Source organism: Erinaceus europaeus, chromosome 3 (genome assembly GCF_950295315.1).
Source record: "Erinaceus europaeus chromosome 3, mEriEur2.1, whole genome shotgun sequence".
Lineage (NCBI taxonomy): Eukaryota > Metazoa > Chordata > Mammalia > Eulipotyphla > Erinaceidae > Erinaceus > Erinaceus europaeus.
Window position 1 is genome coordinate 64197939 of NC_080164.1, and position 26164 is coordinate 64224102.

Genomic DNA, 26164 nt, shown 5'->3' on the forward strand with positions numbered 1-26164 from the left:
CCAATGAGTGGCCTGCCTCGGTTCCTCCGCCTGGGGAGGACTCCTGCTGCTCGCTGTCTCAGCTTCAGACGCGGGGCGCAGTTCTAGGAGCCGGCACCAGGTCCAGACACCCCTCCATCCACCAACACCCCAACGGCGCCATGTGGCTCTCGTTGCTGCTGCTGGCAGTACTGCTGCTGGTGGTCCTCTGCAAGGTTTACTTCGGACTGTCTGCAGGAAATTCCCCGAACCCCTTCTCTGAGGATGTCAAGCGGCCACCTGCTCCCCTGGTGACAGACAAGGAGGCCAGGAAGAAGGTTCTCAAACAAGGTCAGCAGGAGGAACTACGAGACCCCAGGCTGTACTCGTGCGTCCTCGCGTTTCTGTCCCTTTTTGGCTGATTCTGGACTTGGCCTCTGTGTAGACCTTTCACCTACTAATGAGGTGGCAGGCACAGAGGAATCAGAGCCAAGCTGCTGCAGCCCTGATAAGCAGAGAATGGGGTCGGGGGAGGGGGGTGAAAACAACCTGCGAGGTTTGACAGATAAAAACTTTACTCCAACCCCTTCTGGTATTCAGGTTTTCTGGGAGTGATCCCCACCTAGACCCTCTAACATAAATAAACACACTCCTTATTCTTCTAAGTGTCTCTTGGTCTCACTGTTTGTCTTGAGTAACCTGGGCTGTCCTATCTGCTGCAATAATTGCTTCTAGGACTTTAACTTTTCCACTAACTCTTCACACATAGACTTAGGGAGAAGGTAGCTGTGCAGAAATCTCTTCCCACCTATGTATAGACTGCATTTTATCCATCAAGTGACTTGATATGGTTGAACTTTGAGTGTTTGTTTGTTTGTTTTGTAAGCCCAGGAATCAAACCAAAGGCCACAACACCTGGAATGCTGGGAGACAGTTTAATTCTGGCACCGGAACCAGCTCATGCTAAAAATTTCTGTTCAGTAAGATTCCTTTTTTATAAAAAAGGAAAGTCTGACCAAAAAAATTATTCACATTATGCATACAAGGACTAAGAGATGGACAGAGGTCATAAAAGGATAAAAGCTGTCAGGACTTTTACAAATACCAGAAGCTGGCTTTCAATCTGCTAGGACTTTTACAAACAACAGGAGGAATCATAGACCTGGAGGTGGCACAGTGGATAAAGCATTGGACTCTCAAGCATGAGGTCCTGAGTTTGATCCCCAGCAGCACATGTCTGGTTTTCTCTCTCCTATCTTTCTTATGAATAAATAAATAAAATCTTTAAAAAAAAAAAAAAAAAAAGGAGTCTGGCAGTAGTGCAGCCGGTTAAGCACACCTGGCGCAAAGCGCAAGGACTGGCATAAGGATCCTGGTTTGAGGCCCCCGCTCCTTACCTGCAGGGGTGTCAATTCAAAAGCGGTGAAGCAGGTCTGCAGGTGTCTATCTTTCTATCCCCCTCTCTGTCTTCCCCTCCTCTCTCCATTTCTCTCTGTCCTATCTAATAAGGATGACATCAACAACAACTACTACTACAACAACAATAAAAAACAACAAGGCAACAAAAGGAAAAATAAATTTAAAAAAAAAACAGGAGAAAGGGGGTTAGGTGTAGGATTTACAGGTGGCTTAAAGGAGACTGGTACAAGCAGTTGCCATTAATTTCTATACATTAGTTCAGTTTTTTTCTTTTTATAGAGACTGAGAGAGATTGAGAGGAGAGGAGGAGATAAAGGGAGACAGAGAGACAGACCTGTTTCACCACTCACAAAGCTTTCCTCCTGCAGGTGGGGAGCAGGGACTTAAACCTGAATCCTTGTGCACTGTAATGTGTGCACTTAACCAGATGTGCTACCACCTGGCCCTTGAATTTTGGTTTTAAAACTCTAGAAGAGGCTCCACAGGGTGCTTCTGATGTAAAGCAAGCCTTTGGAGCCAAATTACTTCCATCATCATCTTTATTTATTATTTACTTTTTTCACCATCAACTTTAAAATATGTTTTAGGGTTCCTTCTAAAGTCAAATAAAGTTTTGTGTGGTTGGGAAAATAGTTAAACTAGTACAACATGGGATTTGCATGTTTGAGGTTCCTGGTTAGATCCCTGGCACTGTTGCAGAAATTATCCCCAAACACAAGACCAGAGCCGGATGAGGTGAAAAGAGAAGAGTTTAATACACTGGTGGGTGAGAGATCTGGATTGCTCAAGGAAGTTCTCTCTACTGAACAAAGGAATAGCACAAGCTTATATAGAATTTTACATATCAGTTATAAAGAATGCAGATATTGGCACACTGCAGGCACATGGTCCTTGGTATTAGTTAAGATAGGGGTCTGGAGATTATCTTTTCCAGCAAGGCTGGATTCCTCCCTAGCTGCCCTACTTAGATATATGGAGCGAGGGGGGTCCGGTGGTAGCACAGCGGTTTAAGCGCACGTGAAGCAAAGCGCAGGGACCCACGCAGGGTTCTAGATCCCGGTTCTAGCCCCCGGCTCCCCACTTGCAGGGGATTCGCTTCACAGGCGGTGAAGCAGGTCTGTAGGTGTCTATCTTTCTCTCCCCTTCTCTGTTGATTTCTCTCTGTCATATCCAACAACAAACGACAACAACAATAATAACCACAGCAAGGCTACAACAACGAGGGCAACAAAAGGGGGAAAGAAATGGCCTCCAGGAGCAGTGAATTCATGGTGTAGGCACTGAGCCCCAGCAATAACCCTGGAGGAAAAAAAAAAAGAAATGTGGAGGGAGGAGAAACGGCAGCTGCAGTCACTAATTGCTATAAGGCATGTTAGGCTTTAGGGAATCATAAACATATTAATTTATTTTTCTACTTCAGCACCACATGTTCCAGTATAGTGCTCTGGCTTATCTCTTTGTCTCCTGTGAAACTCTCTCTCATGTGATAATTAAAATAAATAAAAAAGGGGGGCGGGCAGTAGCGCAACGGGCTAAGTGCACATGGCACGAAGAGCAAGGACCAGCACAAGGATGCGGGTTCAAGCTCTCAGCTCCCCACCAGCAGGGGAGTCACTTCACAATCGGTGAAGCAGGTCTGCAGGTGTCTGTCTTTCTCTCCCCCTCTCTGTGTTCCCCTCCTCTCTCCATTTCTCTCCGTCCTATCCAATAATAACAACAACAATAAACAACAAAGGCAATAAAAGGGGAAAAAAAATAGCCACCAGGAGCAGTGAATTCATAGTGCAGGCACTGAGCCCCAGCAGTAACCCTGGAGGCAAAAAATAAACAAATAAAAATAAATAAATAAAAAAGAGAGAAAGCTTTGTTTTAATTTTTTTTATTTACTTTTAAGTTCTGGAAATCTGTGTGATACTTTTTGCTACGCAGTCAGAAACAATAATGTCCTAAATTGAAAGATTATTGATCGACTTTAGAGATTAGGGTTTTGTCTCGAACTCTTATTACTAACTTAACTGTATAGCTACCAGCAAGTCATGACACCTATCTGGTTAGATGTTTTCCAAACCAAAGGAGGGTGAGAAGGGTTGGGAGGGGAATATTCCAAGTTTTCTTGCAGCTTGAAAAAATACAAATCTAGGGATGGGGAGACAGCATAATGGCTATGCAAAAGATTCTCATGACTGAGGCTCTGAGATCTCAGGTTCAATCCCCAGCACCACCATAAACCAGAGCTGAGTAATGCTTTGGTCTGTCTCTCTCTTTCTCTGTATTTCTTTCTCATTACAATAAAGTAAGTAAAATATTTTTAAAAATACAAATCCCATTGTTGGATTGATTTTTTTTTTTTTTTTTTTTTTTTTTTGACCAGAGCACTGCTAAGCTCTGGCTGAGACTGAATTTGGGACCATGAAACCTAAGGCATGAGAGAATCCTCTTGCATGACCATTATGCTTTCTCCCCTGCCCTGGAGTGATCTGTAGAGAACAGATCTTGGGGCTAGGGAGATAGTACAGTGATTTATGCAGCAGACTTTCATGCCGTAGACTCTGAGGTCACAGGTTCAATTCCCAACACCACCTCAGATCAGAGCTGATTAGGGCTCTGGTCAAAAAAAAGAGCAGACCTTGTGTTGGAAGTGTTCGTGTAGCACCACATGCTGCCTAGTTTCCTCTTTAAAAAAAATTTTTTTTTAATTATTTTATTTATTAGATAGAGACAGAGAGAAATCTAAAGGGAAGGGGAAATAGAGAGGAAGAGACAGACATCTGCAGCCCTGCTTCACCACTCATGAAGCTTTCCCTCTGTAGGTGGGGACTGGGGATTTGAACCTGGATCTTAAACATTGTAACATGTGCACTTAGCCAGGTGTGCCACCACCTGCCCTGCCCCGCCCCGCCCCGCCCCCCAGTTTCCTCTTGTTCAGGCGCTGCCTACTCAGCCCTGTCTTTAGACTCCCCTGTGTGAGAAGTTGGAGCTGGGATTCTCAGAACAACCTCTGAGAAGCTCTGTCCTACCTAAGCTCTATGTAGTTTTGTTCTGTTTTTTTTTTTTTAAGCTGGGACCAAAATATAGAAAAAGTCATACTAGCACATAACATGCAGTTGACAGACACAGTTTGCTAGTGAGTCTCCTGATGCATAGTGAGGATCAGAGGGTTCTGATAATCTAGAAGCAGCTGGTTTTTAGTCAGAAGTGTGAACTTGAGCTGGTCCCCACACTGCAGGGAATGTGGAATGTTTCAGTTTTGATATGTTAATAAGAATAATAATGGGCAGGGGTAGATAGCATAATGGTTATGCAACATGCCTGAGGCTCCAAAGTCCCAGGTTCAATCCCCTGCACCACCATAAGCCAGAGCTGAGCAGTGCTCTGGTAAAAAAAAAAAAAAAAAAAAAGAATAATAAAAGCAGAAGTATGACAAGGCCAAAATGTGTATAGCCTTATCTGTAAAATTTCATATCTAGTCTAGTGAGTTTCTTGTTCTTTTTGATGAACTTGGACCTACAGAAGGAAATAAACTCCATCTCTCTCTCTCTCCTCTCTCAATTTCTCTTGTCCCTATTCATTAAATTAATTAATTAATTTAGAGAGGGAGAGATACCACCTCTCAGTGGTGCTAGGGCTTGAGCCAGGGCAGCATGTGTGGCCAGACAGGTGCCCTATCTGGTGAGCTATCTCTCCTGAGTATTTTCCCTGTGACAAAGGTCAGGAGATCTGTTCCAAAATGCTGTAGAGTTTGGCTGCATTGTACAAGCTAGGAAGGTCTTCCTTGATTTCCATGGATTTGCTCGTTCACCACCCCTGCCTGACAAGCCCATACTGTGTGTGTTTCTTCTGCTGCAGCTTTCTCAATTAACCGAGTACCGGAGAAGCTGGATGTGGTGGTGATTGGCAGTGGTTTTGGGGGCCTGGCTGCAGCTGCGATTCTAGCCAAAGCTGGCAAGCGAGTTCTGGTGCTGGAACAGCATACCAAGGCAGGGGGCTGTTGTCATACTTTTGGGAAGAATGGCCTCGAATTTGATACAGGTAAGGCATGTGTGGAAAGGGAGGGATAAAGAGCACGCATCGATAGTCAGGAGTTGTGGGGCGGCCACTGGGGGACAATACAGCTATTTCCTGTGTTTTGGAGGTTCCGTCTTCTGTTTTTTTCCCTGGGCACCATTTTCTTTGTCCGACCCCCCACATCCACTGGGAACTAAACAGGGCAGGGATTTGTTGGTTTCTGCTGTAACACCTCCTTACAGAAGGGGTGCACAGCCCCAGCTCCGTCTATATTGACCATGGAAGACAACCACCATTCCGCTTGCTTTTTTGTCTACTTGCCCAGGGCCCAGTCCCTGTGACCCGTTGCTCTTCTGTCTCTCAACAGGAATCCACTATATTGGGGGTATGCAGGAAGGCAACATTAGTCGTTTTATCTTGGATCAGATCACTGAAGGGCAGTTGGACTGGGCTCCATTGTCCTCCCCTTTTGACATCATGGTCCTCGAAGGGCCCAGTGGCCGAAAGGAGTTCCCCATGTATAGTGGGAAGAAAGCCTATGTTCAGGGCCTCAAGGAGAAGTTTCCCCAGGAAGAAGCTGCCATTGATAAGTATATGGAACTGGTTAAGGTAATGTGCCTTGTTTTTAGCTGTTTGCTTCTTAGATTTATCTCTTTCTTTCTTTCATTTTTTTAATTTTTAAATATTTATTTATTTATTCCCTTTTGTTGCCCTTGTTGTTTTATTGTTGTGGTTATTATTATTGTTATTATTGATGTCGTCGTTGTTGGATAGGACATAGAAAAATTGAGGGAGGAAGATACAGAAAGGGGAGAGAAAGATAGACACTTGGAGACCTACTTCACCACTTGTAAAGTGACACCCCTGCAGGTGGGGAGCCGGGGGCTTGAACCGGGACCCTTACACTGATCCTTGCACTTTGTGCCACCTGCACTTAACCAACTTCACTACCGCCCAACTCCCTTTTTTTTTTTTTTTTTCCCAGAGCACTGCTCAGTTCTGACTTATGGCAATGTGGGGGTTAAACCTGGAACTTGAAAGCCTCTGGCATGAAAGTCTCTTTGCATAGCCACTATGCTATACCCCTACCCTTGATTTGTCTATTTGTTAATGAGAAAGAAAAGGAGAACCAGAGCGTCGCTCTTGAACGTGTACTACTGGGAACTGAACTCAGGACCTCATGCTTGAGAGTCCCAACGATTTATCCACTGAAAATGCACGAAAATCTTTTGCTATGCCATCCCCCCAAAAAACCTTTTTCAGATAGAAAGACACCTCAGCACCAAAGCTTACCCCACCCAGTACAGTGTCACTTGAATGACAAGCAGACACCTTCTCGGGTGGGCTATCTCTCCAGCCCCAGATAGGGGCTTTTTTTTTTATATTTATTTCCTTTTGGTGCCCTTGTTGTTTTATTGTTGTAGTTATTACTGTTGTTGTTATTGATGTCATCATTGTTGGGTAGCACAGAGAGAAATGGAGAGAGGAGGGAAAGACAGAGGGGGTGAGAAAGATAGACACCTGCACACCTGCTTCACCGCCTGTGAAGCGACTCCCCTGAAGGTGGGGAGCCGGGGGCTTGAACTGGGATGCTTAAGACGGTCCTTGCACTTTGCACACCTGCGCTTAACCCGCTGTGCTACCGCCTGACTCCCTCAGAGTACATGTCTTAAAATATTTATTTTAGGTGGTGCAAGGCGCAAGGACCGGCATAAGGATCCCCGTTCCAGCCCCCAGCTCCCCACCTCCCCAGCTGCAGGGGTATCACTTCACAAGCGGTGAAGCAGGACTGCAGGTGTCTTTCTCTCCCCCTGTCTTCCCCTCCTCTCTCCATTTCTCTCTGTCCTATCCAAGAATGACAACAACAACAACAATAATAACCACAACAACAATAAAACAAGGGCAACAAGAGGGAATAAATAAATATTAATTAAAATTTTATTTTACATAATGCGAGAGATACGGGGGCAGGAGAGAGAGAGAGAGGAGGCCAGACCACTGCTCAGCTCTGGCTGCTGGGGATTGAACACAGAAGGCATACAAGCCTTTTACATAACCATGATGCTCTCCCCAGCTCAAGTATAGTTTTTTGTTTTTAGGATTTTATTTATTTATTAATGAGAAAGATAGAAGAGAGAGAAAGAACCAGACATCACTGGTACATGTGCTGCCGGGGATTGAACTCAGGACCTCATGCTTGAGAGTCTACTGCCTTAGCCACTGTACCACCTCCCAGACCACCCAAGTATAGGTTTTATTGTTGTTGTTTGCTTGTTTTCTAGCCACCAGGGTTATCACTGGGGCTTGGTGCCCACACAGGAATCTAGGCTCCTGGCAACTAGTTTTTCCTTTTTCTTTTCCTTTTTATAGGACAGAAAATAATTGAGAGAGAAAGATAGACACCTGTAGACCTGCTTCCCTGCTCATGAAGCATCTCCCCTGCAGGTGGGGAGGAGGAGCTTGAACCCAGGTCCTTGAACATGGCAATATGTATGCTCAGCCGGGTGTGCCACTGTCTGGCACTCATGTACAGGCTTTTGGACCAGTGGCTGTGTCACAGGGGTTCCAGACTGGAGATCCATGTCTCACTGCTTGTGTTCCCCCCCAGGTGGTAGCCAGTAGATCCATTCATGCCATCATGTTGAAGATCTTCCCACTGCCTGTGGTTCAGCTTCTTGACAAGTGTGGTCTGCTGACCCGTTTTTCTCCGTTCCTGCGTGCCTCTACTCAGAGCCTAGCTGAGGTCCTGCAGCAGCTGCCAGCTTCCCCCGAGCTTCAGGCAGTGCTCGCTTACATCTTCCCCACTTATGGTGGGTACTGACCCAGGAGGAGTAGGACCTGTCTGCTTGGTTTTCTGCCTTTTCTTCTTGAACCTGTTTGGCTAACTGCAGTAGGGCAGTATAAACTTCAGGTTCTCTGCAGCTTATGGAAGACCAGTCTGTCCATCTGCCTTCTGGACTCAGACTGGAAATCCCATTCATCCTGGGTCAGAAAAGTAGCCAGGTAGCTATACCTGGATAGTATACCTGTTTTGTCATGTGCTCAACCCAGGTTCAAACCTATTCTCCTTCTGTCTTATATATGAAAAAGGTAGCCTGGAATGGCAAAGCTTTGGCAATGACAAAAAAAAAAAAAAGAGAGAAAAGAAAAGAAATTCCAGGGGCCAGGTGGTGGCACACCTGGTTGAGCTCATATGTTACAATGTTCAAGGACCCAGGTTAGAGCCCCTAGTCCCCACCTGAAGGAGTAACGCTTGGTAAGTGGTGAAGCAGGGCTGCAGGTGTCACTCTGTCTCTCCTGTCCCTCTCTATTACCCAGCTCCCTCTCAGTTTCTGGCTGTCTCTAATAAATAAAGATAATACAAAAAAAAAAAACCTTTCTTAATAAAGTTCTGATAAAAAGAAAAGAAATTCCATTCATCTATACCCTGATTTTCTTAGTCCTAGTCCATTAGCAATGTTTTCCTTGATCTTGTCTGAGAAGTGTGACTATCTTCAGGGAGGACATCCCCGGTGGCTCCGAGATACTGAAATGGAACAGATCCTGGGGCTGCCCTGAACCCTGTGGATTACTGGTCTCCTCTGCCAGTTAGATCCAGGTTGCCTATTACCTGACAGGAGCCTACTTCCTTTCTGAGTGCTAAGTGCATTGCCTAATCTGTCCTCACTGTCCCTTTCTTCCTCTCGCAGGCGTGATCCCCAGCCAGACTTCCTTTTCCATGCATGCTTTGCTGGTAAACCACTACCTGAACGGGGCCTTTTATCCTCGTGGGGGCTCCAGTGAAATTGCCTTCCATACCATCCCTGTGATTCAGCGGGCTGGCGGTGCAGTTCTGACAAGGGCCACCGTGCAGAGTGTGTTGCTGGATTCAGACGGGAAAGCCTGTGGTGAGAGCTGGGTGTCATGCTTTGTGGTCCCCAGGGTGGGATGGTCCTGGATGCAGTAAAGGAAAAGCAGAAGGTGCAGAAGGTGGCTTGGTGGTGGGGGTTGGGTGGGTCAGGATTGAATTCTGCCCCACAGCAGAGTCCTAGGAACAGTGATTAGTCTGTAGGTAAAAAAGGCAGCAAGAGAAGGGATTCCATGGTCTCAAGAATAGCATTATCATTTATTTAGTAGATACTTTTATTTTTAATTAAATTTTTAATATTATCTTTATTTGTTGGATAGAGACAGTCAGAAATTGAGAGGGGAGGGGGAAGTAGAGACAAAGACAGATACCTGCAGGACTGTTTCACCGCTCAAAAAGCTTTCCCCCTGCAGGTGGGGACCAGGGGCTGAAACCTGGGTCCTTGTGCATTATAACATGTTTGCTCAACCAGATGCACTACCACCCAGCCCAATTCTTTTATAAATTATTATTTTAAAAAAATGTAATTGCCACCTGTGTTATCACTGGGGCTTGTGCCAGCACTATGAATCCACTATACCTGGTGGCCTTCTTTTCTTCCTCCTCCACCCATTTTATTTGATAGGACAGAGAGAAATTGAGAGGGAAGGGGGAAATAGAGGGAAAGAGAAAGATACCTGCAGCCTGCTTCACCATTTGTGAAGTGTTCCCACTGCAGGTGGGGAGCAGGGGCTCAAACCCAGGTCCTTGTGTGTGGTAATGTGTGTATTCAACCAGGCACACCGCTACTTGGCCCCCAGATACAAATATTTATACAGTAGTCTGTGACTTCTGAGTATAGGACTTCTCAATCTCCCTCTTTCTCTCTCTCTTTTTTAATATTTCTTTCTTTTTTTTATTTCTTTATTGGGGAATTAATGTTTTACATTCAATAGTAAATACAATAGTTTGTACATGCATAACATTCCCCAGTTTCCCATATAACAATACAACCCCCACTAGGTCCTCTATTATCCTTCTTGGACCTGTATTCTCCCCACCCACCCACACCCACTCCCACACCCACACCAGAGTCTTTTACTTTGGTGCGATACACCAATTCCAGTTCAGATTCTACTTGTGTTTTTGGTTTTTTTTCTGATCTTGTTTTTCAGCTTCTGCCTGAGAGTGAGATCATCCTATATTCATCCTTCTGTTTCTGACTTATTTCACTTAACATGAGTTTTTCAGGGTCCATACAAGATCAGCTGAAAACGGTGAAGTCGCCATTTTTTACAGCTGAGTAGTATTCCATTGTGTATATATACCACGACTTGCTCAGCCACTCATCTGTTGTTGGACACCTGGGTTGTTTCCAGATTGTTTCCAGGTTTTGGCTATTACAAATTGTGCTGCTAAGAACATATGTGTACACAGATCTTTTTGGATGGATGTGTTGGGTTCCTTAGGATATATCCCCAGGAGAGGAATTACAGGATCATAGCATAGGTCCATTTCTAGCTTTCTGAGAGTTCTCCAGACTGTTCTCCACAGAGGTTGGACCAATTGACATTCCCACCAGCAGTGCAGGAGGGTTCCTTTGACCCCACACCCTCTCCAGCATTTGCTGCTGTTACCTTTTCTGATGTATGACATTATTACAGGAGTGAAGTGGTATCTCATTGTTGTCTTTATTTCCATTTCTCTGACAATCAGAGGCTTGGAGCAATTTTTCATGTGTTTCTCAGCCTTTTAGATCTCTTCTGTGGTGAATATTCTGTCCATGTCCTCCCTCCATTTTTGGATGGGGTTATCTGTTGTCTTGTTGTTGAGTTTGGCAAGTTCTTTATATATGTTGGTTATTAAACTCCTGTCTGATTTATGGCATGTAAAGATCTTCTCCCATTTTGTGAGGGGTCTCTTGGTTTGGGTAGTGGTTTCTTTTGCTGTGAAGAAGCTTTTTAATTTGATGTAGTCCCATAGGTTTATACTTGCCTTAGTCTTCTTTGTAATTGGATTCCTTTCATTGAAGATGTCTTTAAAATTTATACGGAAAAGGGTTCTGCCAATATTTTCCTCTAAGTATCCGCTAGTTTGTGGTCTGACATCCAAGTCCTTGATCCACTTGGAATTTACTTTTGTATTTGGTGAAATACAATGGTTCAGTTTCATTCTTCTGCATGTTTCAACCCATTGTTTCCAACACCATTTGTTGAAGAGACTCTGCTTTCCCCATGTAATAGTCTGGGCCCCTTTGTCAAAGATTAGATGTCCATAGGTGTGGGGGTTCACTTCTTGGCTTTCAATTCTATTCCACTGGTCAGTGTGTCTATTCATGTTCCAGTACCAAGCAGTTTTGATGACAATGGCCCTATAATACAATTTGAGATCTGGGAGTGTGATGCTTCTGGTTCTGTTCTTTTCTCTCAAGATTGTTTTGGCAATTCTAGGTCTTTTCTGGTTCCAGGTAAACATTTGTAGCATTTGTTCTATTCTCCTTAAAAATGTGGTTGGGATCTTGATGGGGATAGCATTAAATTTGTATATGGCTCTGGGTAGTATATTCATTTTGATGATGTTAATTCTTCCAACCCATGAACATGGAATATCTTTCCACTTCTTTGTGTCTTTTTCAATTTCCTTGAGTAGTGACTCATAATTTTCAGTATACAAGTCTTTCACTTCTTTGATTAGGTTTACTCCTATTTTATTGTTTTTGTTGCTATAGTAAAAGGAATTGATTTCTGGATTTCAATTTCTTCTAACTTAGTGTTTGCATAGAGGAATGCCACTGACTTTTGAATGTTAATTTTGTAGCCTGACACCTTACTGTATTGCCTGATGATTTCCAAAAGCTTCTTGCTGGATTCCTTAGGTTTTTCTGTGTATACTATCATGTCATCTGCAAATAGGGAGAGCTGACTTCTTCTCTTCCAATCTGTATCCCTTTAATTCCTTGCTCCTGCCTGATTGCTATGGCAAGAACTTCCAACATTATGTTGAATAGTAATGGTGATAGTGGGCAGCCCTGTCTAGTACCTGATCTGAGTGGAAAGGCTTCCAGTTTTTCACCATTGAGTATGATGTTGGCTGTAGGTTTGCTATATATAGACTCCACTATCTTCAGGAATTTTCTATCTATTCCCATTTTTTGTAGTGTTTTGATCATAAAGGGATGTTGGATTTTGTCAAAGGATTTCTCTGCATCAATTGATATGACCATGTGGTTTTTGGTCTTGCTTTTGTTGATGTGGTGGATCACATTGATTGATTTACGTATATTAAACCAACCTTGCATGCCTGGGATAAACCTCACTTAGTCATGATGAACAATCTTTTTAATATACTGCTGTATCCGGTTGGCTAGAATTTTGTTCAGTATTTTTACATCTATGTTCATCAGAGATATTGGTCTGTAGTTTTCTTTTTTGGTTGTGTCCCTGTCTGCTTTTGGTATCAGGGTGATGTTGGCTTCATAGAAGCTGGCAGGGAGTATTCCAGTGTCTTAAATCTTCTGGAAGACTTTTAAACATAGAGGTATTAGTTCTTCTTTGAAAGTTTTGTAGAATTCATTTGTAAAACCATCTGGTCCAGGACTTTTATTTTTGGGAAGATTTTTGATAACTGTTTCAATTTCATTAGCTGTGATGGGCCTGTTCATGTTATCCACTTCCTCTTTACTTAGTTTTGGAAGTTGGTAGGTATCTAGGAAATTGTCCATTTCTTCCGGGTTCTCTAGCTTGGTGGCATATAGTTGTTCATAGAAGCCTCGCATGATAAGTTGAATTTCTGTGGTGTCTGTTGTGATATCTCCTCTTTCATTTACTATCCGATTTATTTGGGTTTTCTCCCCTTTTTGTTTTGTGAGTCTAGCTAAAGGTTTGTCGATTTTGTTCACTCTTTCGAAGAACCAACATTTAGTTCCGTTGATCTTTTGTATGGTTTTCTTATTCTCAATGTTATTTATTTCTGCCCTACCTTTAGTGATTTCTGTCCTTCTGGTTGCTTTAGGGTTCCTTTGTTGTTCTTCTTCTAGGTCTTTAAGATGTGCAATCAGGCTGTTTATTTGTGCTTTTTCTTGTTTCCTAATGTTTCTTCTTCTTCTAGCGTTTGCCCTTCTTCCGTAGCCAGTCAACAGCGTCAGGTTGAGCCTGATGTAAAGTTTCGAGACCTCCTTTGAGTCTGGAGAGGTGGCAGTCATTGACTATGTGGGTCATAGTCTGTCTGGAGCTGCAGGGGCAGTTCGGGTCGTCTCTGGCTCCCCAGCGATGGAACATAGCGGCGCACCGGCCATGGCCTGTTCGATAGCGATTGAGGAGGGCCCAATCATAACGTGCTAGGTCAAAGCCGGGTTGACGCTTTCAGGGGTCTGTGATGAGGTGTTTGTTTCCTAATGTGTGCTTGTATAGCTATGAACTTCCCTCTCAGTACTGCCTTAGCTGTGTCCCAAATATTTTGATAGCTTGTGTCTTCATTTTCATTGAACTCTCAAAACATTTTGATTTCTTCCTTTATTTCCTCTTTGACCCAGAAGTTGTTAAGAAGTATACTGTTGAGCTTCCACATTTTGGGACTATTACTAATCTTTTGTTGACTGTTAAGTGTTAGTTTAATTCCACTGTGGTCTGAGAAGATGCTTGGGATAATTTCAATGCTCTTGAATTGGCTGATGCTGTCTTTGTGGCCTAACATATGGTCTGTCCTTGAGAATGACCCATGTGGATTTGAGTAAAATGTGTATTCCAGTTTCTTGGGATGAATGACTCTGAAAATGTCCAATAGTTCTAGTTTATCTATCTCTTCATTTAGCTCCCTTATGTCTTTATTGATTTTCTGCCTGGATGATCTGTCAAGTTGAGAGAGTGGGGTGTTGAAGTCCCCTACTATGACTGTGTTGCTGTTAATATATTGCTGTAGCTCTTTCAGTAGACAATTGATGTATTTAGATGGGTTCTCATTGGCTGCATAGATGTTAATAATTGTTAAGTCCTCTTGATTGACTGATTCTCTGAACATTAAGTAGTGTCCATTCCTATCTTTTTTAATCTTATCTATTTTAAAGTCTATCGTGTCAGATATTAGAATAGCTGTTCCTGCCCTTTTTTGTGGGCCATTGGCTTGTATGATAGTTTTCCATCCTTTCACTTTAAGTCTGTGTTTGTCTTGTTGAGTTAGGTGGGTTTTTTCTGTAGACAGCATATTGTTGGGTTGTATTTTCTGATCCATCTTCCTACTCTGTGTCTTTTAATAGGTGAATTCAGGCCATTGACATTTATTGATATCAAAGATTGAAGATATTTTAACACCATTCTTGTAGAGTTTTAGAGTGTTCTGCTATGTGACCTATTTATGGTGGTCTGATTGTTTATAGGAGACCTTTCAGAACTTCTTTCAGGGAAGGCTTGGTGATAGTTGATTCCTTCAACTGTTGCTTCTCTGAGAAGGTTTTGATGCCTCCATCCAGACTGAATGACAGTCTAGCAGGATATAGTATAATTGGTTGAAAGCCTTTTTCATTGAGCACTCGATATCCTGTCATTCTCTTCTAGCTTGTAGTGTTTGTGTGGAGAAATCTGCTGCTAATCTTATGGGTTTTCCTCTGTAGGTGACTCTTTGTTTTTCTCTTGCAGCCTTCAGGATCCTTTCTTTATCCTTATTCCTTTCCATTCTAAGTATGATATGTCTTGGTGTCTTTAAGTCTGGGTTAATTCTGTTTGGGACCCTCTGGGCTTCTTGAATCTTTATGTCTTTGATGTTGTCTAGACTAGAGAAGTTTTCAGCTATTATGGTCTGAAGAATGCTTTCTTCCTCTCCCTCTCTTTCTTCCTCTGGTAAGCCAATAATGCGTCTATTGTTTCTTTTGAAGTCATCCCATAGGACTCTGTTGTTGTTTTCAGCATCTCTTAATCTCTTTTTGAAATCTCTTACTTCTTTTTTAGTTGTCTCTAATTCATCCTCAATCTTGCTAATTCTGTCTTCAGCCTCATAGATTCTATTCTCTCTGCCCTCTACTGTTTTCTGGAGTTCATCTATTTTGTTACCCTGTTCTGATACTGTTTTAGCTTGTTCAGCTAGTTGTGTTCTTAGCTCAGCTATTTCAGCTTTCAGCTCTCTAATAACCTTGAGATAATTAGTGTTTTCTTCCAGAGTCTCATTTGTTGTTCCTGTATTTCTGATTACAATTCTTTCAAACTCTTTACTCACTCCTGTGATTATTTCCTTAGCTAGTGTTTGGATGTTGAACTTGTTATCTTGTGTTTCACCCTTTGGGGGGCTTTTAGCTGGACTCTTGTCCTGGTTTGTTTCTCCATTATTCTTGTTGGTTTAACCATTTTATATATTATGTTATGAGTTCCCTCTCTTAGTACTTTTCAAATTACTGATCACTACTGCCTGGATTGACTTGTGTCTAAGTAAGGTAATTAAAGTGTTCACAGTGGTGGAAGTTAACAGTTGTTTCAATAGTATTTTAATCCCTGAGTTGGAGCTCAGTGGTTTAAAAGCCTCTTTTTTTCTTCCCTGTAAACTATGGGAGCCTAAGGGCTTCTAAACTTTAAGTAAGCTTCTTAGCTTAATCACTGACTCCTGAACAAGAGATAAAGCAGGATGTGGCAGAGATACTCCAGTGGTTATGCAAAGAGACTTTCACAGCCCCACTGCTATGCCACCGAGGTATAGGTTTTCTCCTGAGTTTCCTGGATAGATCTCTGTCCCCTGGTGTCCCTCCCTGCCACTGCTCCAGACTCTGAGGGCAGTAGCAATGGAGACTCAGAGTTGCACTTGGTGAGTCTCTGGGGAGTCCTCTCCTCCCCTCAGCTGTCCCCTTGTTGGTAGAACAGACTGGAAGTGGTGTCTCAACTAACAACCTGCCAGACTGTTTCCAGCCACTTAATCTCTCCCTAGGCTCCTCTCTGTCACTAGCCACACGTATTTGCAGTCACCGGTAACCTGGTGGGTTCCTGTAGTCGTTCCAGTCCTGTCTTATTTCGGTCCCAGGTGATCTCCTTTGGTATTCCTAGTTGATCCTACTTATTTATTTATTCCCTTTTGTTGCCCTTGTTTTATTGTTGTAGTTATTGTTGTTGTTATTGATGTTGTCGTTGTTGGATAGGACAGAAGAGAAATGGAGAGAGGAGGGGACGACAGAGAGGGGGATAGAAAGACACCTGTAGACCTGCTTCAACACTTGTGAAGCAATTCCCCTGCAAATGGGGAGCCAGGGACTCGAACCGGGATTCTTGGTTCTTGCACTTTGTGCCATCTGCGCTTACCCCGCTGCGCTACTGCCTGACTCCCCTTTCTTTCTCTTTCTTATTTATCAGATCCCTGCTTAGCTTTGGCTTAATAGTGCTGAGAATTGAACCAGGAACCCCATGCCTCAAGCATGAAAGTCTTCTGTATAATTACTAAGCTATATCCCTGGTCAGATCTGTTTCTAGATCTTAGAAGATAGTAGAGGTTCAGCAAGTATTTGATAGAATGAATTAGTAACCTGCATAAGGCGTTGTCCAAAAGCTGAGTGTTTTAAGTTGAATGATAGAAAATAGCCATTGAGGGGGCTGGGTGGTGGCACACTGGGTTAAGCACACATAGTATGAAGCACAGGACCCACTCAAGGATCCCAGTTCTAGCCCCCGACTCCCCACCAGCAGGGGGGCTCGCTTCACAAGCACTGAAACAGGTCTGCGGGCTTCTATCTTTCTCTCCCCATTTCTGTCTTCCCCATCTATCTCAATTTCTCTCTGTGCCTATCCAACAACAACAACAATGGAAATAAAGATGGATTCCAGGAGTGTTGTATAGGTAGTGCAGGCACCAAGCCCCAGCGATAACCCTGGAGGCAAAAAAAAAAAATTGAGGGTTGAGGAGGTAGCATAATGGTTATGCAAAAAGACTTTCATGCCTGAGGTTCTGAGGTCCCAGGTTCAGTCCCCAGCTAACTACCATATGCCAGACCTTAGTAGTATTCTGCTCTCTGTATTTTCTATATATATCTTTCATTAAAAATAAATAATCTTCAACTGTATGATATAGTTGTGCCTTGTAGTTTAGTGAGAATGGCCAGGGAACCTGTAAACACAGAAGGCAGCAGATCTTGGAAGGCTGAAATGAGACTTTGGAGTTTATCTTATAGAAGTTGAGATATCACAGGAGTCGGGCGGTAGTACATGTGGCGTGAAGTGCGAGGACCGGTGTATAAGGATCCCGGTTCAAGCCCCTGGCTCCCGACCTGCAGGGAAGTCACTTCACAAGCGGTGAAGCAGGTCTGCAGGTGTTTATCTTTCTCTGCCCCTCTCTGTCTTCCCCTTCTCTCTCCATTTCTCTGTCCTATCTAACAATGACGATCAATAGCAACAACAATAATAACTATAACAACAATAAATAAAAACAAGGGCAACAAAAGGGAAAATAAATATTTAAAAAAACAGAAGTTGAGACATCCCTAGAGGGGTTGAAAGGCGTATTTGAGAACTTGAAGTCTGACAACAGTGGAGGAGGGCCTCAGGTCCCAAGAGGAGGGCTTCGGTCCATGAGCTTTGCAGGACTTGAGTGTTACTGGGTTTGGCTAAGGAAGAGAATGCCCAGAGGAAGTGGGGAGAGCTAGGGAAGTTGCACACTGGCAGACTGTGGGGTTGAAAGAATCCAAGTGCTTGAAGGGGCTTCACTCTCTGCAGTTTTGCCTGTGGTCTGCCTGCCTGGCCCTTGGTGGACTAGACACTCAGGCTTGAGAAAATGTAATATAGGCTGGGCAAGATCTATGTGAGTACAGATCTTTCTTTTCCTTCCAGAGTGCACAGAACCTCAGCTAAACTCTTGTGCCTACAGGGGTCAGTGTGAAGAAGGGCCAGGAGCTGGTGAACATCCATTGCCCCATCGTGATCTCAGACGCAGGACTATTCAATACCTATGAGTACTTGCTACCAGAGTATGTCCGCTGCCTGCCAGGTAAACCCTATGTCACACTGTTCTCCTCTAAAAATAGCTCTTTATGAAGACCTGGATAGGGGTGCCAGCAGTGCAGTTGGCAAAGGACAGCCCCTCAACATTAAGTTGGAGGACTCGAAGAGCAGGACCAACAGCTTGAAAGCTGTCAGGAGCTGCTTGTTGCTGGCTTTGAAAGTGACTGGGATCCATGTGGATTCAGTCGGCTAGGAAGGATCGTCAGTTTCCCCAATGAATGGGTACTCACGAGATGCACCACGGGAAGGTCGATCCAATGCATCCAGCACATCTGCATCTTACTTGCTTCTTTCTCACTGTAGCTGTGGGAACCCACACTAGCCTCCTTTTCTTGGTGTGTTCCCCTGGGTGTTTGCAAATCTTATGCCTGTTGCTCAGTTGTACTCCCCATGCCTCACTTACCCTCACAATTAGCTTGTTTGGGAAGGTTAAGTGGGAAGATAAAGGCTATGGTCACCTGCCCTTAGTGATCAGTTCTTGGCAGCCTCTGTTACAGTAGCCAGCTTTGTTCAGGAAAACCTCTTTGCCAGCAGACAGGCCTCATAATGATTTTTGGGGGGAGGTATCATTAGTTTATTATAAAAGAGAGACATGGACATTATTTACATAGTGATGAAAGATTTCAGATCTTTAGTGGAATGAAACAGTTTTACATGATACCACTTGAATAGAGGTTTCAGCCCACATACTTTCCAAAAATATCACCATCTCTAAATAAGAAATAACCCTTGTTGGGAGTCAGGTGGTAACACAGCGGTTAAGCGCACGTGGCGGAAATCGCAAGGACCTGGATAAGGATCCCAGTCCGAGTCCCCGACTCCCCACCTGCAGGGGAGTCGCTTCACGGGTGGTGAAGCAGGTCTGCAGGTGTCTATCTTTCTCTCCCCCTCTCTGTCTTCCCCTCCTCTCTCCATTTCTCTCTGTCTTATCCAACAATGACAACATCAATAACAACAATAATAACTATAACAACAATAAAAAAAACAACAAGGGCAACAAATGGGAAAATAAATAAATAAATAAATAAATAAATTTATTTATTTATAAAGAAATAACCCTTGTTGTCTAGAACCACTTTGGTGCCTCCATATTCTGGCAGGAGAAATTTATCTCCAACTTTCACACAACTGGTTGACTCTCTCAGTCTCTCCACTCTGTCCTTTAGAGCCAGATCCAGCAACTACTACTTTTGCTTGCAATCTTTTTACTTGCGATTTCTCTGGAAGCTTCCTTTGGTTACAGTTTCAGCGGTGCTAGTACTTGGTCAAAGAGAGGAAGAAACTTCCTAAATGTGTGCCCTCCCACGACTGACCCCTGCAAACCATACTCTGCTCTCGAACTCATCCAAAAGGAGAGTCCCACAGCCGGTCCAGAAGACACATGAAACCATAATCTGATTTTTGTTTTTTATTTTTTTAAATTTATTGGGGAATTAATGTTTTACATTCAACAGTAAATACAATAGTTTGTACATGCATAACATTTCCCAGTTTTCCATATAACAATACAACCCCCACTAGGACCTCTGTCATCCTTCTTGGATCTGTATTCTCCCCACCCACCCACCCCAGAGTCTTTTACTTTGGTGCAATACACCAATTCCAGTTCAGGTTCTCCTGTGTTTTCTTTTCTGATCTTGTTTTTCAACTTCTGCCTGAGAGTGAGATCATCCCATATTCATCCTTCTGTTTCTGACTTATTTCACTTAATATGATTTTTTCAAGCTCCATCCAAAATCGGCCGAAAATGGTGAAGTCACTGTTTTTTATAGCTGAGTAGTATTCATATATATGTGTGTGTGTGTGTGTGTGTGTGTGTGTGTGTGTGTGTGTGTGTGTGTGTGTTTCACAGCTTGCTCAGCCACTCATCTGTTGTTGGACACCTGGGTTGCTTCCAGGTTTTGGCTATTACAAATTGTGCTGCCAAGAACATATGTGTACACAGATCTTTTTGGATGAGTTTGTTGGGTTCTTTAGAATATAGCCATAATCTGATTCTTTTGTTATATCCCAAGGCCTCGCAGTTTCAGGCCCACAGCAGATCTTTGCTAAATTAATTAAGCAGAGCATTCAGTAGCTGAGTCATCCCATAGGCCCTGGGAATAGGAACAAAGACAAGAATTTGTGGGAGCAGTTTAGAGAAACGTAGTCTGTGGACATCTGTTGTGTATGTGGGGGGGGGGTACTCTGTCTGCCTAGGTCTGGGGGCTGTTAGATAACTTTCTGCGTCTGTTGACTCTTCCACGCTGCTGTTGCTCCCTACTCCCCCAAATGAAACCTGAAATGCCTGCTGTCAGCCGTGAATGCTACTTGGCATCTGTGTCTCTGCATAGCTACCCATTTAATGCCTTGCATGGACAACATATTAGAAATTATGCATATTTGCAACCCAAGAGGTGGCACAGTGAGTAAAGTATTAGATTTGCATGCACAAGGACCCCAATTTTATCCTCAGCATTACATATGCTAGAGTGATGCTTTGGTTCTCTCCCTCTCTTTCTTCTATCCATAAATATATCCTTAAAAATTATGCATATTCATCTATTAGGTGGCATGTTTACTGAATCAAGACTTTTTATATATTTATTTATTCCCTTTTGTTGCCCTTTATTGTTGTAGTTATTGTTATTGATGTCATCATTGTTGGATAGGACAGAGAGAACTCGAGAGAGGAGGGGAAGACGGGGAGAGAAAGACAGACACCTGCAGACCTGCTTCACCGCCTGTGAATCGACTCCCCTGCAGGTGGGGAGCCAGGGACTTGAACTGGGATCCTTACGCCAGTCCTTGCGCTTTGTGCCACCAGCACTTAACCTGCTGCACTACAGCCCGACTCCCTGAATCGACTTTTTTTTTTTTTTTTAACATTTTATTTATTTATGAGAAAGCTAGGAGGAGAGAGAAAGAACCAGACATCACTCTGGCACATGTGCACCGGGGATCGAACTCGGGACCTCATGCTTGAGACTTCAAAGCTGCACCACTGCGCCACCTCCCGGACCATGAATCAAGACTTTTATAACAAACAACTTCACGTGTGGTTTTCAGAGTATGGCACTCATAGCTTAAAGACATTAAAGGGAGGGGGCTGGTCAGGCCCAGCAGGTTAAGCGCACTTGGCACAAAGTGCAAGGACCAGTGTAAGGATCCTGGTTAGAGCCCCCAGCTCCCCACCTGCAACAGAGTCACTTCACAAGCAGTGAAGCAGGTCTACTGGTGTCTGTCTTTCTCTCCCTCTCTCTGTCTTCCCCTCCTCTCTCCATTTCTTTCTGTCCTATACAACAACAAGGGCAACAAAATAGAAAAAAAAAAAAATAGTCTCCAGGAGCAGTGGATTTGTAGTGCAAGTACCAAGCCCTAGTGATAACCCTGGAGGCAAAAAAAAAAAAAAAAAAAAAAAAGACATTAAAGGGAAGATTGGAGGAATTCTTCCCCAAGGGTGCTGTGAGCCAGTTGAAGCAGGCAGGGTGTCACCTGCTTCTTTGGACACCTCAATGCGAAGTGGGTGGAGGTGGATGAGGAGTCAGTCTGGGGTTGTGTCCCACAAAGGAGCAGCCCTGATTGAAAGGGCACTTGGAAAAATGGTCCTAGGGCAGCTGAACTGAACTGACTGCTGTTAGAATGTGGGACTCACTTTCTGGCCACCATTCCCACACCCTCACTCTCTCTCTCTGACAGGTGTGAAGCGGCAGTTGAAGATGGTGCGGCCAAGCTTGAGTATGATGTCTATTTTCATCTGTCTACGAGGCACCAAGGAAGAGTTGGGCCTGAAGTCCACCAACTACTATGTTTATTTTGACACAGACATAGACAAAGCGTAAGGCGTGCACGTGTGCTTGTGTGTATGTGCATGTGCATGTGCGTGCGTGTGTGTTTGCTCATGTGCACACAAGAAAAGGAAATGAACATGGGCCCAAGGGTGGTGATGCTATAGAATAAAGGACAGGAGGTGATGTAGGTGGGGGAGTGGGTAAGAATTCCCCCAGAAGGGTTTTGCTCCTAGGCTGGGGGGTGGGGGGGCTTGGGTATCACCTGTGTCACTGTTGAGCCCTCACTTACCTCACCCCAGTATGAACCAGTACTACTCTATGCCAAAAGAAAAGGCTTTGGAGCACATCCCCTTCCTTTTCATTGCTTCCTCATCAGCCAAGGACCCCACGTGGGAGGAGCGATTCCCAGGTGGGTGTAAGGGAGGAGAGCTGGGTGGGCCAGGTGCAGCAGTAATAAGCCAGCTCTGGCTCTGTCCACAGACCGGTCCACGATGATTGTGCTGGTGCCCACCGTCTTTAAGTGGTTTGAGGAGTGGAAGGAGGAACCAAATGGCAAACGGGGCAGCGACTATGAGACCGTCAAAAACTCTTTTGCTGAAGCCTCTCTGTCAGTTATTATGAAGCTGTTCCCTCAGCTGCAGGCAAAGGTAGGGGTGAACTCAGACGAGATCAGGCGTGTTCAGGGTGGTATGGCCAGAGATAAGGGGTGAACTCAGCTGTGGTGATAGTCCTCTTGGTGCCATTTCTTTCTTTTTATTACTTAAAAAAAAAAAAAGTACTTATGATGAGTGAGAGAGGACCAGAGTACTGTTCAGTTCTGGCATTAGGTGGTGCTGGGGATTGAACCTGAGACCACTGGGGCCTCAGGCATACAGGTTGGTGCTCTAGTAGGTAGAGCTATCTCCCTAGGCTTCTTGGAGTCATTTCTGCCCTTTCTCTGGGGCAGAGGAATTAAATATTGAAGTAACTAGGCTCCAGGGAAGGACTGGGAAGAATTCAGGCAGTCAGCTCAATTAAAGGTCAGAGAAGGGAGAAAAGACCAGCTCTCACAAGGCTCTTCTGCCTGTTTGTCTCCTCAGGTGGACAGTGTGATTGTAGGATCTCCGCTGACCAATCAGTTCTACCTGGCTGCTACCCAGGGTTCCTGCTATGGGGCTGACCATGACCTGGGCCGCTTACATCCTTTTGCAATGGCCTCTCTAAGGGCCCAAAGCCCTATTCCCAACCTCTACTTGACAGGTACACTGAGCCCCATTGTTCCAGGAGCTGAGCTCCTAGTCTGGGCTGCCTTAGTAGACTGTGGGCCGGTTCCTGACTCTTGTAGGGGGGATGAACATGCGGGCCCTTGCCCTCCCTGCTCCCAGCTCGGGGAATGCTCATGGGTCTCTCTGTTCTTGCCCCTAGGCCAGGATATCTTCACCTGTGGATTGATAGGAGCACTGCACGGGGCCCTGCTCTGCAGCAGTGCCATCCTGAAGCGGAATCTGTACTCAGATCTTAAGAAGCTTGGCTCAAAGATCTACACACAGAAGAAAAATTAGGGAATCGGGTGGTGACACACCTGGTTGAGTGTGTTACAATGCGCAAAGACCTGGGTTCAAAAGCTTCCCACGTGGTGAAGCAGTGCTGCAGGTGTCTCTCTGTCTCTCTTCCTCTTAACCTCCCCAACCCCTTTAATTCTGTTTCTATTCAAAATAAATAAAGATAGTAAAGAAATAGAATGGGGGGGCTGGGCAGTGTTGTAGCGGGTTAAGTGCACATGGCGCTAAGCAGTGCAAGGATCCTGGTTTGAGCCCCCAGGTCCCCATCTGCAGGGGGGAAGCATCACAAACAGGGAAGCAGGTCTGCAAGTGTCTTATCTCTTCCCTCCTCTCTCTTCCTTTTCCTTTTCAATTTCTCTCTGCCCTATCAAAATTAATAAATAAATAAATGGCCACAAGAGCTGTGGAATCACAGTGTGGGCACTGAGCCCCCAAGATAACCCTAGAGGCTAAATAAATAGAATACAAAGAATTAGTTTTGCCAGGGAAGTCAGAGGAATTTGCTCAGTACTAATGGCACAGACCCACCCTGACTAACCCACATATCTCTGAATAAGTTCTTTGCTAACACATAAGGCACTGATTTTTTTTTTAATTTTAAAGATTTTGTTTATTAATGAGAAAGATAGGAAGAGAAGGAAAGAACCAGATATCACCCTGGTACATGTGCTGCTGGGGCTTGAACTCAGGACCTCATGCTTGAAAGTTCAGTGCTTTATCCACTGACCCATCTCCCAGACCACTTTCTTTCTTTTTAAAATAGAGGTAGAGTGTATGAAAGAGACCACAGTACCAAAGCATCCTTCATGTGGCAGGATGCAGTTTCAAACCTGGATTATGCATGCTCATGGCAAAGCAGCACACTAGCCCAGTGAGCTATTTCATCAGCCCTGGTTTCAGTTTCCAAACACAGGTCTAATATATAAACCTAGCACACATCACAGTTCTTAAAGCTGAAGCTCTTCCAGCTGGCACAGGTGATGCTTTCTCTCAGACCTTTTCTAACATGCTATCCCTACTAACAGGCTCAAACCAAGGCAGGCTGATCTGAATAATCTTACAGCCTCAGCAAGAAGTGCTATACATCCCACTCTCATACTAAACCTAAACAGGTAGGACCTAAAATGGTTAGAACCTTGAATGGATCAGTGAGTTGAATCAGCTGGTCCAGTTGTCCCCAGGCTTCCCCTTCATGCTGGATGCTATGTAAGAGCTGTACACTGTTGAGGTGACAGGATGCCTAACGAAGTTTCAGTCAAAACCTGGGCATGTTCATAGATTCAGAGGCCTCCAGGTTCCCCTTTTTGGTTCCAGTGACATGAGAGTAGGAACATACATGTGATAGGTTCAATGTGGTTGTGGGGGGCAGGCGTAGTGACAAGATGTATTAGTAAGGTATATGTTTGGAAGGACAGGCCAATTGGTATGTAGCCATGCTTTAGTGAATAAGGATCATTGGCTTCTCAATGTAGCAGCACCAAGACACCAATATGTGGGCCTCAAGTCTTACAGCTACAAGGACAGTGTTAAAACAAAACCAGGGGGTTGAGCAGTGGTGCACCCAGTTAAGTGCACAGTACTAAGTGCAAGGACTCAAAAAAGGATCCAGGTTTGAGCCTTGGGCTCCCCACCTGCAGGGGGGGATGTTCACAAGCAGCAAAACAGGTCTGCAGGTGTCTCTATCCCCCCACCCCTTTCTCAATTTATGTCCTACCCAATAAAATAGAAAAAAAATGGCAAGAACCCTGGAAGAAAAAAAAAAAAACTGAATTGCCAAATCAGCATCTTGGACATATGTGAGAGCCATAAGAATACAGCTAGTCTTGTTTTTTGACAAGGATTACAACTCATACTTTCTGACTCTGAAGCAGTGGCCTGAGACATGATGTTCATCAGCCATTAGGGGATGCATGGAGGGACCCAGGCATTGGTTCACCTGGTTAAGCGCACACATCACAATGCACAAGGACACAGGTTAAAAGCCCTGGTCCCCACCTGCAGGGGAAAAGTTTCACAAGTGGTGAAGCAGAGTTGCAGGTGTCTTTGTCTCTCTCCCTCACTATCTCCCCTCCCCCTCTCAGTTTCTCGTCTCCATCATAATACATAATACATAAAGGATGCATAGAGAACAGCAGATCCGTAATACCTGTCCCCCAGTTCCCAGAATGGAGAAGTGGGACAGACAGGAGGAAGAATGGCCCTCCTTCCATAGTTGCTTAATGCAGAGGTAACAGTGAGTCATGGCAACCTGAGAGGCAGCTCAGTGAATAGACTTGTATGCACAAGGTCTTGAGTTTGATTGAAGGCATCACAAGTGCCCGAGTGATTTTTGGTTCTCTAATAAATTACAAATTTTTAATTGAGCCATGGATGATATTGCTACGTTGTAGAATTTCTTAAATATTAATTTTAACCTGCCTTCATATATATACAGTACATACACTCTTGGGACTAGTTCTTAGAGCAAGGTGGGGGCTATTCTCAAGTATTAGTCTCTCCTGGACTTGAATCCTTGAATTGCCTAATAAATTCATCTAGAAAAACTACATCTGTTTTGTTTTCTTTCTCAGTTAACAGACAGTATTTGGGGTATAGATCTAGGAAATGTCTTCTTCGCTGGGGCTGAAGCAGACAGAGTTCTCCAGGTCAGTACAGTCGGCACACACATTCAGAGACAGCTGAATG

General features: G+C 44.2%; 1 protein-coding gene across 2 annotated transcripts; it reads left to right on the forward strand.

Moving 5' to 3' along the window:
• Positions 1-29: 29 nt before the first annotated feature.
• RETSAT (retinol saturase) lies at positions 30-26025 on the forward strand. Of its 2 annotated transcripts, XM_060187321.1 has the most exons (11): positions 31-309; positions 5224-5406; positions 5750-5991; positions 7991-8192; positions 9072-9269; positions 18035-18154; positions 21847-21985; positions 22238-22347; positions 22419-22585; positions 23018-23177; positions 23343-26025. In XM_060187321.1, exons 1-11 carry the CDS (start codon positions 141-143, stop codon positions 23477-23479), a joined length of 1827 nt encoding a protein of 608 aa, XP_060043304.1. In that variant the 5' UTR covers positions 31-140; the 3' UTR covers positions 23480-26025. The 2 variants fall into 2 exon arrangements, with proteins under 2 accessions (XP_060043305.1, XP_060043304.1); XM_060187322.1 differs by lacking the exon at positions 18035-18154 and having other exon boundaries at positions 30-309.
• The last annotated feature ends 139 nt before the right edge of the window (positions 26026-26164 follow it).